The following is an 18,884-nucleotide window of genomic DNA, read 5'->3' as shown; positions in this document are numbered from 1 at the left end:
TTCTAGGGGTCGGAACATGAGGCTGCTTTATCAGCAATGTGTCACTCAAGATAGATGGATGAACAAACTGTTGAGGTACAAAACTGTCTCTGCTGAGAACAAAGTAGCATTAAGCCTTAGTGCTAGAGGCATTTTAGGAACATGGAAAGAGAGCCTATTGTGTTCTCAGGTAATGTGCTAACGAATGGCTCGGCGGGCAAGAACAAGACACAAATGTACTGTATCGTGTTGCATTTAAGTGTCTAGCATATGCTAACATATCTGCCTTGAAGGCATGTGCTTCACAGGAAGTCTGCCGGTTCCACACCTTGTAGTGTTTTAGCACAGTTTTATTTATATTTTGTTTCATTAGCCCTTCACAAAAAAGTCTTCACCTTCACAACCTACTTTAACTCTGCCTCGTTGCCATAAACTTGTTCTATAGGAGGAACCTGACAGAAACTGAGTGTGACATCATGAATCTGCCGCGCTGATGGATGGCTCCATACTGTGCGCACTTTTGCACAATGGTGCCCTCGTAATTAGCCGAGCCGCCGAGAGAGAGGCGCTCCACAGTCCTGATGAACAATAGACTGGTATGAGGTGGATCCACACAGTTGTTGATGACCTCCCTCCTGCGCAGTAATGTAGCTGATCCCTAAAGCCATTAATAAGGTTATGCTAATTCGATACAGGGACAGCACAGACGTTTGCAGAGAAATATATCACGAGGACAAATGCTTTGCTGCTCTGGAATGCATTTACTGCTCGGTAAACAAATACTTTACTTCCCATGAGGATCAAGCAAAAGTGCGGTACCGAGTGAACATTTGCAATATGTATTTTAAGGCTAAGCTAAGACCTCAAAATAGATCACAAAAATAAAGTACTATTTACTGCAAGTGTATGTGGGTTCTTAATATACTGTTAATTAACTATTCTATTGTCTAATGTTTGGTGATTTGAGCAGGTCTAGACAATGTGTTCAATAGTCAGATATAACAATGTAATTTGAGCAATAATAAAATAATTAGTATTAATTCATTTTAAATTAAACTGGATAAAAAAAGCAAGATATTTTACTTGCAAATGTATGGAAATTCATATTTTAGACTCCTCTGTTGTTATTTTAACATATAAGTGCAATACAGGTTTGCTCAGTTGTAACAAAATGTTCCCAAATATTAATTTACAATCTAATCCATTTCAGGTTTCAAAGCGGATTAAGGATCAAGTAAAGTTTTATTTCTATCATCTGCTGAAATATTTACTAAACTAGAGCTATTTTATTATTTGGAACAGAGAAAGAGATACATTGTTACGTAATACTTTCCCCATTAACTATTATAAAGCATTTAAGAGAAGTCTGTATATCTAGTTCCCTCCAAATACTATAAAGTCTACACAAAAGTGTTACTATTGTAAACTCGCCTATTTGCATACAAGTCTTGGCATTTCAATGCATTGTAGAACATGTTGTACAGAACTAGACAAGCAATGCATCATGATTTAAATTAACTACCTGACTGCAGGCATGTTTTCCCCTTGCCCAACCAATGACCCTTCAACAGGCAGGTAAGTAGTCACTGTTATTCTTGTGGAGATAAACAGAAAGACGAGAAGCAAGACGACCCCCGCAGATGTGGTGATTCAGCAACAATTACTCACTACTATCAAAAGGACAGAAAAAATAAATGGCTTTCTATTGACCGGCTTTGCACAACGAAAAGGAGATTCATTTGTTATCAGAGAGACAGAGAAGGAGGACTTTCTTACAATGGCTAACATTTCAGATGGCATTCAGAACTGAAGCCACAAGATATCCATTCAGTCTGGGACTGTGGGTTTTCATTTTTCTTCCTAACAGATGTAAGCGCTGGTTAAAGCCTCCTGACGCCATTCTAGACTTTAGGTAATGAAAGCAAATCCACTTCATTAGCTGGGACCTCAACCCATAATTCAGACACATGCGAGATAACATGTGTCTGAATTATTTTAAGATGTATAATTGTGGGGAGACAACTGACCAACTTGGGAGGTATACAATATCTGCACTATAAAATAAAGTCTAAAATACATTTCAATTTTAAATCTTTTAAATCTGAGATTTAAAGAAGAATTTGTTATCAAATTTGCATGGAAATAAATACTGAGTGTGCTCACTATTACCTCATGATGAATTACTCAATGTAAAATATCTAGCAGATGAATGTCATGATAGTGGGTATTTAAGAATAAACATTGAAAAATATATTATATTATTAAAATAACAACTTTAGAGGATTCTACAGCTGTGGTAGATGTGCTACCTGCGTGCTCCCTATACAGTTGAGTGATTATTACATTTATTAATGATATGCAAATTGCAGCGTGGATTCTCAGAGACTTGTAATGAAAGCTGATGAAATCAACAAAACCAAGAAAAGAGATCATTGAAGATGCCAATATCTAAAAGAGCAGCATCATTCATTGGTATCTACATGTGAATAACATTTCACTGACATCATCTTTGCGCCATTTGATAACACTGGATTCAGACAGAATTTTCCACTGAGAGGTGTCAAGGGAAAAGGTCTATTTCTGTACAAGGACAGTGGATTAAATCCACAGCACCGATGGTCACACCTGATGAAATAAAGTTATATGACATGCTGCGGACACCCGGTCAAAGCACTGAGGTGTGAACCATTCGATACAGAATTAATCAAAAGCTATCCCTGCCCAGATAAATCATTAAATCTTGCTTACTGCCACATCCCCTATGGCTAATCATAGGAGCAACATTTCCAGTTGAGTAGCATTTGTCTATAAAAAAAACGAATAGAATTTGTCATGAAGGCAGTGAAGCCTCACTCTCTCTCAGCTCCCTGAAGCTGGTTCTCTCTGCCGGACCTGCTGCACCATTAGAGAAGGTCTGAAGGGAAGAGCCATGCGGGAATACTAGCTGTCTTTCCTGGACTCATTTGAGAGGTAACAGGTATCACAAACAACACATGGCGAGCAGTACGCTCATCTCCTGACTGGCTCTCATGGTAATAAGGGGAAAAGACCTCTGGAATCACAATATAAGCTCCCCTGCATTAAGAGAAGAAGAAAAACCTGCTGTTGCAAATAACATCCTGTCACCAGCCTTCACTGAGGACACCAAATGAGGTACAGTCTGAAACTAGACAAAACTACTTTTATACGAGATATCTAATGCATATGTTAAGACAAATGGTATTGCAAAACTAAATTCAAACATACAAATATAAAATGGCAGAATGAAAGTGTTCTTTTTATAAAAAACAATTTCAAAAAGACATCTGGGGTTTACCAATGATTGGAACCTCATCCATTAGGACTAGTCCTGGCTCCTCTCTCCCTTTCTGAGATCAAATGGATTTTCTGTCATTCTTTGAGCTGTCTTAGCAAGAACAAGACAAGTGGTTATGTATGCTCTGCTCTGTGTGTCACTCCGCTGCATATCCATCAAGCGGTTGAAGATTTTGTTAGAGGGCACAGATGGTCTGCAATTATCAAGGAATGAAAGTAATGCATCTCAATTTATGTCAATGAAAAGAAGATATGTAGGTATGCAAAATGCATTATCCATGGTCTCTGTGCACTGACGAACAGCAAGTGGAATGGATCTGGACAAATTGTCTGTTGGCTCCAGTTCATTGATAACTCGACATCAGAATCAAGAGGAACCGATCCTTTCTGACATGTCAACCCAAACACCAACTATTCAGAGAAAAAAAAACAGGGGCAAGCCATGTGCTAATCATTCAATTATTATTCAGCCGCCAATAGTTCATTCCACATGGTGTCTAGTGGTGGATGAATTACTTTGTGGAGTGACCTCTTTTAACCACGTTTCGCCCATCCTTGCAGACACGGGGGGATGATTAAGCAGTTCAAATGAAGACTTATTTAAATTCACACACAACCAAGTCCCCGAGGCTCCTAGCATTCCTGCTTGGTCAGCTGTGAGGTGGTGGTGTGCGGGCCCTTTCACCAGGGACTCCGGCCGCACTGAAAGCCAACACTGGCCGACCCCATGCTGTTTTGCATTAAGAAATGCTAATACCGGGAGGTTGCAGGGTCTCAGATCTTGCGTCTCAGCATGGCAGCGGGCTCCCACTGGCAGTCTCCCCAGGACCATGCCCCTCAGAGAAAGCCCAGGGCCACGGAGAAACACATGCAACACAAAAGGACTGCAGGCTTCAGCGAGCAGCTTCGTCAGCCTTACAGGAACTCTGGCTCAGTGTCCGTCCAAATGAAAACAGGATCCGAAAAAATAGAAATAAAATGCTTCAGCCTTGGAGGCTATTAAATGTGAATAACGATATTGTGCTGAGAACATTCACTTCCAAAATCCAGCATAACATTTCAAGTCTTGTACGTGGGCTCGGATATGACCTTGAGCAAATGCAATCTGAAGTGATAGAAAGCCACCTGTTTTCCAGTGCAACACATCCACTGTTAGCCAATTATTTTAAGCATACATGGTTGTTTACCGGCGGTAAAAAAGTCAATTTGTCCTGCACCGTGTCAACTGTGAATTTCAATATTTCTTCAATAACTGACCTGTATGTCAAAGAGATCTGATATGATACTCCACTCTTCTTTTTTCTACAATGATGGCTTTTAAATTTCCTTTTTTGGCTCATGTAATTCTCACAGAAAACCTGAGCTGCATACTTCATTCCAGATAAGACTGCATTTGGCAACATTACCTCTTTCAATTCCAACCTCTAAATAAAAAAGGAAACATTTGAATTCCTTTTCTAGAAATGTGATGAGACAACTCAGGAAATGTGTTCTTTATTCCAAATGTACAAGACAACCTACCTGGCTCACTCTAATGTTGTCACCTTGAGAAATTGAGGTTCATGCGGCTGAAGGGAACAGTCTCACTACACTTTTAACACGAGTACCATTTCCTGAAATGATGAAACCAGCCTGAGTTGAGGAATTAGGTTTTATATTATTATTTGCCTCAAAAGCAGTGGGGCTGGAAATATTTAGAGCCATTGTTAATCACTCTTTCCTTTGAAAAAAAAAGAACAAATACTAAAAAAATACAAGACAATATATAATATAAATCAGGATTAACCATGCAACAAGTATTTTTTTAAGGAATTAACTGCATTAGTCACTTTTCCATTAAGTTTGAGCTGGAGTTTCAAAGAACAGCAAATTGGAGCACATTGTGTTGCTCACTGGAGTGGAAGAGTAAAATACATTTTAAGCAAAAACGCAAAATAAGCAGATTTCAATAAACAAAATCTGCAAGCTTATAAAGTATTTGGATGTGATGTGGAAAATGTGCAAGAAGGCAAAGAGCAAGCTTACATGGCTCATTAGGTGGTTTAAGTGAACAAACAGTTGAGGGTCTTATGTCCTCTTTCTGATAGTAATTGGCTCCTTACTGTCAGATGTGCTCTTTAATTACATGATGAAGAATGCAGGAACCTCAACTTAAAATGTATTTTGCACAATCAACTACTTATTTTAGTAGTTGTGTCTATTATTTTAGACACAACTACAACATGGTGAAAGGTCTGTGCAGTTTACAAGAGATGTAAAGACGTTGCACCCACTAGCAGAAACATGCTATACTATAAAGGAATCTTAAAGCCTGTGCATGACTAAGGTAAAAACTACTGCAGAGTCCTCTCCTACTGCTTTCTGACCGCCTGAGGCTAACCTATGCAAATCAGTGTCATTGTTGTGAGACAAATCGGCTGTGGTAAAGGCCATTCCCTCCACTCATGTCCCCGTAAGCACAGTCATGTCTCTGCTGGTGCCCGGTGTGTTGCTCCTGTGGAATTAGGGGGGGATTTGCGACGGGATTAATAACTAATTTTCCAGGTTTTGTGAACAGGCAGCACAGCACAGCACAGCACAGTTTGATGTAATTCAACCCTTTGGGTAGTTAACTTTGAAGCTTGATCAATTATTTAGACTATTTTATTTTGTTTTTTGTTGGCTGTGCCGTTGGGAGAAGCAAGTAGCTTCTGTAGTTGAAAGGCTTTAGCATACAAATATCAAGAAATACCCTATTCAGCATGCAAATTGATGACTTATGGGAAATATGTGGCATAAATTGCTGAGTTTGAATGACAACATTTGGTATTTTCATGTAGATGGATCATAAACAGGAATATATAACCTGCAACACATCCGAGTGTGAACATGTGACCATAATAGTTTCCTAAGGTTACCTTGAGGAAAAACACTTGAAATGTTTTATGCCCATGAACTTTGCATGCGCCATGCAGTGAGTGTTTGTGGTGTTATAAACAAAGTATGTAAGTGTGCTTAAAGGTCTTCAAAGCCAGTGATGATACCACAGGATGTTTATGAATATATAGCAACAGGTTAGACAGCAACAAACACACATTTACCCATAGAGCAACCAAACGAGTGGCGATAGTTACATTCAAAATAAAATCTTCACAATAAATAAATGTACAAGTATGTTATCTGATAAAGAGCATACTTTAACTGCTAACTTAGTGGGTTTTTTCTCAACTGTCGACAGCATGTTTGCAGTGTGAGCGTCAGTCTGAATGAGTGTGTGTTCTACAGCAGGAAACACTGATTGTTATAGAAAGCAATAAGAAGCTGACATTAATTAATGAGAAACCACGTCATTTCAAAACTAATGAATCTCAGGAGAACATTGTTAAATGACAACATAAAAATGACAGAATGTTTTTTATTTTTAATATGTGTGATATATACTTGTGATATATGTTAATAAAGCAGGGGCTTGCACCTGGTATAAAGTGTTTCTTTCTTGCTAACTTCCTATCTGAGGTGCGGAGGATGCACGTAGGCTGTTGCTTCTGAAAATTCTATAGAGGGATGATAGATGGTTACTCCCACCAGCACACTTTGAAACTGCAGAGAAATATCAGTGACAAATATCTCCTACTGAACCCAAATCGTCCATCTCTTTGAGCTAGACTCTGAACTTTGAAGACCTCGCTTCAGAGAGTTCTGTGCATTTCCTGAGGCTACATATCGACTCAAAAGTTTCAACTCTCTCTCATGTTTCTCAGAAAAAGAAAGAAAAAAATGGGACATATTTTGCCCATAGCCATCTGCATGACTTACAACACAACATGTCCGGGAGCAGGGGAAGGCTAACCTCCAGAAAGCAACAGTAGTTTGAAAAGCAACTCACCATCAGCAGTTGCAGGAGCATACAGGTTCCCTGAGCCAGTTTTAACTAAGAATGAATTGGGGCCAAACTCATCCTCAGAGTCAGAGTCCTGGGCTGGCTGAGCCGCACAGTTACCTAGCAACCCTCTCTGGCTCTCATTGGCTGCAATGGAAGGGGGAGGGTATGGGAGCTGCTCAACAGGGGAGGAGGAGGCGGATGAACAATGCAGCGGAGGACCTGTGGACCACAAACAGAGACAACACATGGGGGGGGAATGAAACACACCCAAACACAGGCAACATCACATAAGAGACTTAGCTCTGACACTTCAAAAACAAACATCTGCCTTTGTCTCACCCCAGCTGGGAAGAACAATACAAACAACTAAAATGACTTTGCGAGAAAGAATAGAAAAGGAAAACACCACGCACTGGTTTAGAGAAATCAAAACAACAAAACACCTTTTGGGGTTTTTTTAAATAAAAAAAAGGAGAACAATCCCAGGTTAAATGCTTGAATTTTAAAAAAAGAAGAAGAAAATAAACAGAGCTTTTCAGCTATTGTGTACGCATACAGTTTGTAGAAACAGTTTAGGAGCTTGTTGAATCAGAAACATTTACCAAAGTACCCCTAACAAAACACACAATCTAACAGAACTGCCCTTCAACAATCTACAACAATTACACAAGCAGATTGAAATGCGGACCGCACAGAAGGAACATGACAAATATGTTCCCACATGGGGGTTGGGTAATAATGCCTCCTCCTGTGGAAACACATATAACTCCTGCCAGCCAAGAAATGAATCCAACCCGCATCATCCTTCCTATTTCTTCCCTGTCCATCTCTGCTACTTGTCAGTCATTTAAAATAGCAAAGGATCAGCCTGGCCGCTCACCTTAACAGCAGCATCTGAATACTTTACAATTGTGATTATTTATAGCTCCTTAATATGCAACCCTAATTCTTGCATATGAATATCATACAATTTCTTCTTTCAGGGCTTATTGGCTCCATTCCCCATGCTGTCATGGAATGTTAAATCTCCACAGAGCTCCTATTAATGTGTGATTAACTTTTGATGCAGCTCTGCGCCACGACGAAAATTGAGTACTTAAGTAACATGACTGCAGCGAACAAAGCCATCGGTTTGGGGCTCGCTCCATTTTCTCATCGCTCCGTCGTTCTCCGTGTCGACATTCCTGCTGACTGGACCCCCATCCATCAGTAGAGATACATTTCCTCTCGCTCTGTAATGATCCCTGAAGAGTATTAAAATACGACTCACTGACTCGCATCTAATTAGGAAACAATTAGTAATATTAACATATCAGGCACAGCCCTACACTAGCAGAGACTGCCCACCGCCCCGGAGAGTCACCGTTTGTGCTTTCTATATATTACGCACCACACACTTAAATTCTCTGCCAATCCGGTGCAGGTAATGGGTGCAGAAGTGCAGTGGCCATGCTGGGGGTTAATGACCCTCACACTGTTGTGCTTGCAATGTACTACCAGGAGAGGAAGAGCTGCTGAAAAGAGCATTATTACAGTCGTTCCAATAATCCCTCTAATAGATCCAAGAAACTACATTTAGCGTGTTCCATACAACAACACTCTGCTGAACAGAGTAACCAGTACACCAGAGTTGTTCAGATGAAAGATAAAATCAGATATCCGTATCAAAAACTGGTTTAAAGTAAGTTTACACATACGAGGAATTTTCCTTGGTGTATATGGTACAAATATAAACACATGTTAATCCATAGGTTAATCCAATGTGTCCCTTTGAAATGATTTCTGATAATCCATAAGCAATCAACCTGCTTTTGTTTCCAGATGTCTCATGCAAAACTGCATGCGCATAGCTCTCATTTCTTAATGGTAAGGTGTGTGTGTGTATGTGGAAATTCCCCTTTGATTATATTGGCTCTAACGGTCAGAAAGAGATGTCAATCACCAAAATCGACCAATGAGTTCCAGAGAAATGGTAAAAACGGCCATTTCCACCCAAATCACCTCAGAGGTGGAGTTTATTTTTCTAAATCTCTCTAAAAAAGGTTAAATGTCACTTGTTTTGCATCAATCTTGATACAGGGTACTTATTATATGTTGTACTTTGGATTCCTAAAGCTTTTAGTCTACCTTACCATCATCCAAGGGTAGTTTTCACTATACGTACAAAATAATTGTTGGACGGACACTATAATTTACAGTTTTTTACTATGTTCAATTTCTTTAAAATAAAAAACATATATATTGATTCTGACTCTTCTACATTCAACTCACAGTTTTATCATTACTTTGAGAAAAAAGATTATTAATTGTCCCCTTTTATAAATGTAGTTATGGTCATTTGTTCTGGAAATGTCATTTTCAAACCTGAGACCTGAAAAACAGGCTCAGTGCTTAACAGGTTAAAGAATATAAATTGTAAGAGCGACAGGGTTAGCGGTAAAACAAGTATAACAACTATTTTAAATGATGAATGAAATATGTACTGTATTGATATGAAAAATGAGCTGCACCACATCTTGGACTGAATGTAGCAGCAAAGAGAGATGTCATCAATGAGCAGAGATGTTCACAAGTCTTTTTTTGCAAGTCCAAGTCAAGTCTCAAGTCTTTGGTCACGAGTCCAAGTCAAGTCTCAAGTCTTTGTGGGGTGAGAATTGATCAAGTCTCAAGTATTTGGTCACGAGTCCAAGTCAAGTCTCAAGTCTCTAAAAAATAAAAGTCTCATGTCTCTTCTGGTTGTAATAAGCCTTCTATTGTCTGCTGCTATCCAGTCTGTTAAGAATACTGCACAGCTATATCTAAGACATTCAAAGCATTTACTGTATTATTATCACTCCTATATCTATTAGCATACAGTATCAGTACTGATTAGTTGTTTGTTATATGATCACTTTAAACAGGCTATTGCAATGCAATATGAGGAAAAACATCACACTTTAGCTAAATGCAAACAACTTATAAGCAAAACACTTCAGAATCAGAAATCAGTATCACAAATACTTTATTAATCCCCCGCAGGGAAACTGTGTTAAAAGTACTTCAAAGTAAACATTTGTTCTGTGCCATTTGCAACTAAAAAACTATTGCTGCAATATTATCTGAAATATACTGAACTGGTGATATTAAAACATGACCTGTTCCAAAAGAGATATCTACCATTAACACCATTTACCAGCCAGATGCTGGTAAATCATGCAAGTGGCTGGTACTGTATGTTGCACGCACCAGCCACAAATAACAATGGCAATCTATTGAGTGGCTGGTAACATTTCAACATTCACTAGGCTAGCCATTTGGCCAGTGGACAACTTTTTTTTAAATGTGACCTCTGCAACCGTATTGTTTAATTACACTGGGTCTCTAATGACATATTTTAAGTCTACTATAAATAAACATATTCCTCTATCCTCTCACTCAAACCCAGTGTAATGGTAACCTGATAAACCTGTAACATTAACGTTACGTGGTCAACAATAAACCTGTAACCTGCCTATAAACCGACAGATGTATTTATGTATGTAACTATGTATTGTTCTACGTTTAACGTTAGCCAGTAGATGGTGGCAGCGGAACGTAATGATTAACGTTACCGACCTTTTTTATGTCATGTCAAGAGTTGGATGTCAACGCCACTCAACGCAAACAAGTGTGACAAGCAAACATTCACTCATCTTTTCAAATATTCAGTTACAAAGCTAGTAGCAAGCTAAGTTAACATTCTTTCACACACAGTGACGTCACAGCTACCCACAATGCAACGCGCGCCATATATTTTTTTATAAAGACGCCATTTTTCTGGAGGTGCAAAAATCCTGGGAATGCTAATATAAACAGCTAGTTTATGTATCCAGGCAGAGCGCACTAGGTTTTTTTTCGACCGAAGAAATCGCTGCATGTCTTCGGATTACATCTCTGGACTTGAGGGGTGTGCTCTAGGTCGTTACCAGCGTAAACTAGAGCTGTGTGGGTTGTTGGATGTACAATGTATGGAATTACGACCCTCAAAAGTGGCCTTCGGTCGATTTTGGCTGCATCTACGTCTATCTTCTGGAAACACCAGGTGAATACCCCACTTGTCACAATAATATTATCATGCCAATGCATATATGTGGTATTGTAGAGTTGACTATATTGATTAAGGCAATCGACTATGATATTCTGTATGCACCTTGCGTGAAATGGTTGATACCGGAAGTACGGTGTCGCCCTCGGCCCAAACCCCGTATGTGTGTGTGAAAGAATTACATAGCTGATGCTGAGCTAAACATGTTTGCTAACCGTCCATATGCGTTAATGTGACTGACCTCTCCGGGTGAGTTTTCAAGTGCCTGATGAAATTTGACGTTGTTGCACCAGCATCCTTGATTTTAATATTGCAGACTTTGCAGTGTGCGCTCCTTTTGTTGGTGCCGCCGGCGTTTTGTTCGAAGTTTTTATAGTTGAACCTAATTACAAGCGGTACAGCTGCAGGTGTGCCGCCGGTCGCCATGGTGTTACCATGATGTTAATGTTAATGTTAAAGGTGGGGTAGGTAAGTTTGAGAAACCGGCTCGAGATACACTTTTTGTTATATTTCATGGAATGCTCTTAACATCCCGATAGCCGGTGTTCCGGATTGACTGGTTCCCCGATCAACTGGTTGACAGATGTGGAGGCATGGCCTCGACTGAAATACACATTTCGATCGCTTCTTCTGTCGTTTACATACATCTTTTGGTATATTTGGCTGGATAGGAACACTTTGATGTACATTCAGTTCCAGTGTGTGAGGTTGTGGTTACGATGGCAATATCCGGACGCGAACAGCGAGGACTACAAAAAGAAAAACGAGTTGATCGGGGATGTCTGTTCAAAACATTGCGAGCTTGAACTTTTTTGTTATTTTCATGTCGATGGACACTGAATATTATGTGGTTTGAATAGAGGATTCCTAATATTGTTTGCCGAGACCAACATTAATGACCCATCAGCATTTTAAAGTCTAATATCCCTGCACATGCAGCAATGACATTTCTGCTGCTATCTTTGCAAAACGAGTTAACAGTCACATGTTATCTGGATGAGTGCTGCAGAATGCCGTTTTTATAAGGGATGTATGTGTGTGTCTTTCATATTAAACATGATCGCTGGTAGATAGCCACAGAAGTCGTAACACAGTTTAATCTGGGCGGATCCCATTTTCCCATGGGCAGGGGCGGATCTACCGGGGTGGCATGGGGTGGCAACTGCCACCCTAAATAATAGCCTTGCCACCCCAGCTGCCACCCCAGTTGGCATCTTTGTTTTGAAAGAAAAGTTGTGGCTCATCGGACATTTATGAGAGAAAGTCTCTAATGTCCGAGTGCAAGTGAATGCAGCACAAGATCCACGTCATGTAACCCCTCCCCCGGTCCTGGCGCGAGAGTGGAAATATGATTGGTGGCGAATTCATTTGAACGGGACGGCGCAAAACGAGAAGCCTTTCGGACCCAAGCACTGAAGGAATGAGGTATTTGCGGTCTACAATGACAGAGAAGAGAATGTCAAGTTTGGCTGTACTCAGCATTGAATCAAAACGCACTACAGCTGTTGATCTTAATAAATTTGTGAGGCGTTTTGCTGAACAAAATAGTAATCGCCGCATTCAGCTGTAATATGCCAACTTGATGCTCTGCTCACGGATGACTCGATGAGAATAACAAACTGTTAAGATGATGACCTTGTATGCGTGTATATATATTTTTCTTTGAGGGGGTCTGCCCCCAAAAAACAATTGTAAGTCCTGAGAAAGTAAAATAAGACGGTGTGTAAAACTACACTGCCCAGCCAACAGAAAGTAACCACTTTGGTTTAACTAGGCCAGTAGGTAAGGACCTTCCACTGGATAATAACTGCAGCGATGTTTATGTTTTAGCTGAATACATGTTTTTTAACCCTAACTGATGCAGTTAGTCACTTCTTTAATGTTTGTTCTTTCTGGTGTAAAGGCAAGGTTGTAACTGTATATCAATAATGATATAATTACTTGTTTTTCAAATTTGAAGGAGGGTGAGCAAGCATCTTGATGAACATTCATCATTAACTCCTCCAAAAAATATAGTTTATTCAATAATAAATGAATATGTGAATCATAACAGTTCTTCACTATATCTGTAAAGCGTCTTTGAGCACCTGTAAAAACGCTAACAAATTAAACCTATTATTATTATTATTTATTAACAGTGATTGACAGCTGATAGGAATAATATGATTGTTAATATTATCATATTCATTCAGACAAACATCGATGAGACAGTTAATTAATGTACTTATTGCAGCAGTCTGTTTTGGTTCCCCTGCTGGTCTAAGAGTGAGACAAACTCATTCAGTTATTGTTCAGTTAAAATTCATTAAATTACGTCTGCCACCTTATATGTAAGGCTTTACTGATGTGCCACAATAATATCACCTATGTGATTGAGTTAAAATATTAATATTGTGGCTTTCCAAGTTAACATTGATTGTAGGGGTGTAACGGTTCACAAACATTTCGGTTCGGTACGTACCTCGTTTTTAGGTCACGGTTCGGTTCAGTACGTTTTCGGTACAGCAGAAAAAATTATCACAAAACATTAAATATTTTGTTTTTATTATTATTAAACTGACTAATGTATTCAAATAAATACAAAATATAGTAAAATAAACATTAAGGTGCAGCATTTCGATGAACTGAAATAATCTGTATTTGAACTGTACTAGTACCTAAGCAGCCGGCTTGACATTAGGACTTGCTTTTCATTGTATTTTCATGTTGTTCTAAAGAAAGATGAACTTGTCCACATTGCTTGCTGAAATGGCAGATCTGCTGGCACTAACAATGTCTCCTGCTGTGGAGAACACCCTCTCTAGGGACAGAGGTAGCAGACACAGCCAGGTAGCGCTTTGCTAACATGGCAACATAAGGATACTTGGCGTTTGTAATAGCTTTGGCTCGGTCTGAACTTGTTCTCGAGTGGTGGAGGCTTACATGCAGTGGGAGTTGGGTTTGCACTTCAGTCTTTTTTCTTTTGGTACCGGTGATATTCACGTTCGGTGATGCCTTTTCAAATGAGTGTGATGTATTGCCAGCCGCGTAACCAATGTTAGTTGAACAATGTCGACAAACAGCTTTGGTTCGGTCCACCTGTCTTTGTCCGTCATCCTTGTACGTAACTGCGAAACCAAAATGTTCCCAAACCGGAGACTTCAATGATGCTGGAGGATTTTCAGCTCAACTTTATCTGCGTTGGCCATTTCGACAGTTCCTCAAATTACTGACTACATTTGAACTCATCCCTGTGACCAGCTCTCATAGTATGCCTCTCGTCCAATTAAATGACTTGGTCGCTCTATGATATATACCTGAGATTACTTCCAGAAAGTTGTTCTCAATTTTTTACGTTTAACGCTATATTCGTTCGGTACACACGTGTACCGAACTGAAGGGCCCGTACCGGATAATTTCAGTACGGGTACGTGTACCGTTACACCCCTAATTGATTGATATGATTGCGATTTCAATCAGCATATACTTCTGTCAGGGGATGCCACCCCTCAAAATCTCCTGCCACCCTCTTGCCACCCCATGAATATTTGTCTAGATCCGCCCCTGCCCATGGGCAAATCACAGTTTACCTGAGAGGAACAGTTTAACACAGCTGAAGACTTCTCCACGCTGCTTTCAAACTATGAGTAAACAACGTACGCTTCACTGGGAGGCTGTCTGAAGGTGTACACATGTCTCAGATGGACTTGGTATCACATTAGGAACGATATTCAGTGATAAATCGGGCAACAATAGCTGGTTTTAAGGATTTATTCGAGCGATCACAGTTTAACACAGCTGAAGGACTTCTCCACGCTGCTTTCAAACTGTGAGTAAAGAACATGTGCTTCACTTGGAGGCTGTCTGAAGGTGTACACAGGTATCAGATGGACTTGGTATCACATTAAGAACGATATTCAGAAATAAGTCTGGCAACAATAGCTGGTTTAAATGATTTATTGGAGCTCGCAATGTTTTGAACAGACATCCCCGATCAACTCGTTTTTCTTTTTGTAGTCCTCGCTGTTCGCGTTCGGATATTGCCATCGTAAGCACAACCTCACACACTGGAACTGAATGTACATCAAAGTGTTTCTATCCAGCCAAATATACCAAAAGATGTATGTAAACGACAGAAGAAGCGATCGAAATGTGTATTTCAGTCGAGGCCACGCCTCCACATCTGTCAACCAGTTGATCGGGGAACCAGTCAATCCGGAACACCGGCCCGGCTAAAATAACTGGATGGCCTACCTGCCTGTCAGCCTTCCATCGGGGCACAAACTTATCTCGTGCCCTCATTGGTCATGTTCGTGTGTGTTGGAGGGGGGGCTCTGTGAGGAAGTGGCAGATTCTCTCCGGTTGTGTATTTTCAAATTCTAGCGATCTCGAGCCGGTTTCTCAAATGTACCTACCCCACCTTTAATACGCCAAAAATAGAAAACACAATGATTGTTCACGAGTCCCAAAACACGAGTCCAAGTCGAGTCCGAAGTCTTTTGAGCAGGAGTCCAAGTCAAGTCTGAAGTCTCTGTGTGTGCGACTTAGACCCCGGCCACACGATGACGAAAACGGCTAAACGCATAGGATTAACGCAAACGCAAACAAGCTTCCGTCCACAGACTCCACACGCAATAGTTATCCGGATAGTGTCTGCCCACACGAGACCGCTCCGTTTAGCTCCAACCGCTGGAGAAGCTGCAGTATATATGCATGAGCCTGTACGTGGCGCTGTAACTTCCTCCACAAAAGCAGCGAAGAAGCATGGTTGTCATGGTTGCCCTTCTGTTTATTCTCCGCGGTGGGGGCCGAGGGAACCGGGCAGAGTTTTTCGCCAGTCAACGTGTATTAAAGTTTAAATCTTCCGACAAAATTATAAAAGTGCCGGTCAAAGGTCTTCTTTGTTATTTATTGAGCTTTAAAACAAATGAATAATGACTCTATATAATATAATAATAAAAATACACGGAGCCTCTCTTTTTCCACCCTCTCTTTGGACAGCGTCAGTGTCTGTTTCATGCAGCAGCTGATCCAGTAATGAGTGACCCGGCCGACAGTAAAAATAAACATATTTATAACTAGTTTAGGTAGTTTGAGAGGTGTCTCCGTCCTGTCAGATTAGACTTCACTCGCGTTTATGTCCATATCGAGAGAAAGATAAATAATCTGAATTCAGTGTGCAGTTTACTTTGACGCGGGGGTGAGCAGCAGAGGTGGGGAGAGGCGGGGCTATTGCGCAATCATTATCAGAAAATGATCGCTGAAGCTGCAGTACATATCCACAAAAGCAGCGAGTAAGATCCCCCCCGGATGTGTAAGTCTGCTGTAGATGTTGCACAAAGAACTGTAGCATGGTCAGTAGCGTCCGGAGCACGATAGCAACTCTGCGATCCGCCATTGTTGTTGTTGTTGGTGGCGAAACACATCAGCAATGGCGCGGGGTACGCGGAGGTGGGGAGAGGCGGGGCTATTGCGCAATCATTATCAGAAAATGATCGTATAGGGCGCACACACGGAGCTGTTTGACCCCCCAGAGTGTTGCGTATGCCGTTCTATCCACCTTGGGATCCGTTATCGTTTCCTCAGTCGTTTAGTGCCGTATGCGGTCGTCCTCGTGTGGCCGAATGGTCTATATGACACTAAACAGTAACGCAAACGGCCGTTTTTGTCCTCGTGTGGCCGGGGCATTAAGTGCGACTCTAGTCCGAGTCACAAACTCGAGTCCCCATCTCTGTCAATGAGACAAGAGAAGATTTAAAAATGGTCAATGTCATAACCTAAATGAGGTCAAGGTATTCATGCCCAGCAGCCATTAGTCTTGCTCACAGAGGTTTTACTGTCTGGCTGTGTTAAATGAATACTGTAAGGTATGCCTAAAACCAGGGGCGTCGCCTGGGGTAGGCATCCGGGGCTTTTTCTTTAGCCCCGGACAAATTCTCCCTCAATAATATAATACATTAACCTACTTTACCTATAGGACGGACGGCAGGATTGTAATTTCCCATGTTCAGTGAATGCAACACAGAGACAAGACGACGCCACCAGACCAATCAGAGAGTTGCATGGAAATAAACGTGTTTTATTGGCTGACAGGTACGTACCTCTCCTCTGTGACAATGTTTAAACTTTAAACTGTCAGCCCCGGACGCGGAGATTCTGAAGATTAGACATTTCTTTAATAAAAAAGACGGCAATTCTCAGGTGGCGGCTCACACAACAACCCCAGAGCCACCACCTGAGCCAGGTGAACAAGGTATGTACCTGTCAGTAAACTTACAAGTTATGCGAACATGTAAGCAAAGCATACATTATAGCTACGTTGACGTTACTTTGAATCGCGCGGGTAAGCTAAACCGTTAGCCAGTAGCTATAGCTAGCCAGATATATTAAATAAACACTTTGTCATACAATCTAAATGTTGTGTTTTTTAGCGTTACTTGGTGATTTCAAAGAAAGCTCTCTGGGAAATGTTGACTTACTGTCTGTGTTCGACATGAAGCTAGAAGCTACCTTACAGTAGTACACAGTTGATCCTGATTCCTGTCAGTTAAAGTGTTTCATAGTTAGCTTAGCTAAGCATCAACCTAGCACTGAAATATATATATGGATGTTATGTGACAGTATTTCTGAGAAAAAGTCAGCTGAAATGGTGGCATAGTTGCCACTGCTTTACGTGTCGACAGCATGTTTGAACGTATTTGCAGCAGTAAATGTGGCTGTCTGGCCACTGACGTTGCCATAACAACACCTGCATTTAAATGTGCAACCTCTTTTTGTGACAGATTTTGCATGAAAATATAATTCTTCTGATTTATATTTCCTATTGACAGCTAGTTTCTATGTGAACATTATGAGATGGACAGCCAGCTAACAAGCTTTTTATACAAATATTTCAGATCAAAGCTAATCCAGTGGGGCTCCTGAAAGGGAGCAAGGGACACTATGCTCCCAAATATTAAGCCTTGACCCGCATCTTAAAATTGATATGATCAACAAATGATCTGCATTGTCGGAGGCCTTTTTTCCTCATCATCATCATGTCAAATTGTACAGCTTTCCTTAGTGTTGAATGCAGAAAGATGACTATATTAGAGTATTAAGTGAAAATGACTATATTAAAGTTTTAAGTAAATATATTAAGTGAATTACTCAAACTGCATTTGTATAGGAATGATTATGTCCTATTGGCAGATAACTACTCTAACAGTGATATCTACAAGAGATGTAAATTTAAAGGAGACCTATCATGCTATATTTAAATGATATAGTGTATGACCATACCTATATAAGGTATATTTATACATTTTATTTTTCAAAATACCAAACAGATCATTTTTTAGCCATGCCTCGTTTCGCTCATTTTTGCTCTTTTCCAAGCCTGTCTTTGAAAATTCTGAGCAGCAGCTGACCACGCCCCCTGCAGAAGAGGGGGGCATGAGCCGGTGAGAGTCACGTTAACATGCTTGCTGTGATTACGAGTGTGGAATAAACATGTCATCTCAGAGCAATGCATGTGTTCAAGCGTATTATCAATTTGATCCAGAGACTGACCCTGAAGCAGCGGAGGTTTTGGTGGAGGTGGAAACATCTCGGTTGCAGCAGGACGTTTCTGAATGGTTAGTTGACAAGCTGTTGTTCCTATTTATTTTACTCTGTTACGATGCTTGCTACTTATTCCGTTCATAT

General features: G+C 40.5%; 1 protein-coding gene across 1 annotated transcript in view; it reads right to left on the bottom strand.

Moving 5' to 3' along the window:
- tenm4 (teneurin transmembrane protein 4) overlaps positions 1-18,884 on the bottom strand; it is a 174,909-nt gene that overhangs the window by 82,690 nt on the left and 73,335 nt on the right. Inside the window, 1 exon segment of the mRNA XM_034207004.1 lies at positions 7,160-7,375. Within this exon segment, the coding sequence (XP_034062895.1) occupies positions 7,160-7,375 (216 nt within the window).

Source organism: Gymnodraco acuticeps, unplaced genomic scaffold (genome assembly GCF_902827175.1).
Source record: "Gymnodraco acuticeps unplaced genomic scaffold, fGymAcu1.1, whole genome shotgun sequence".
Lineage (NCBI taxonomy): Eukaryota > Metazoa > Chordata > Actinopteri > Perciformes > Bathydraconidae > Gymnodraco > Gymnodraco acuticeps.
This window is presented reverse-complemented; position numbering and strand designations above follow the sequence as displayed.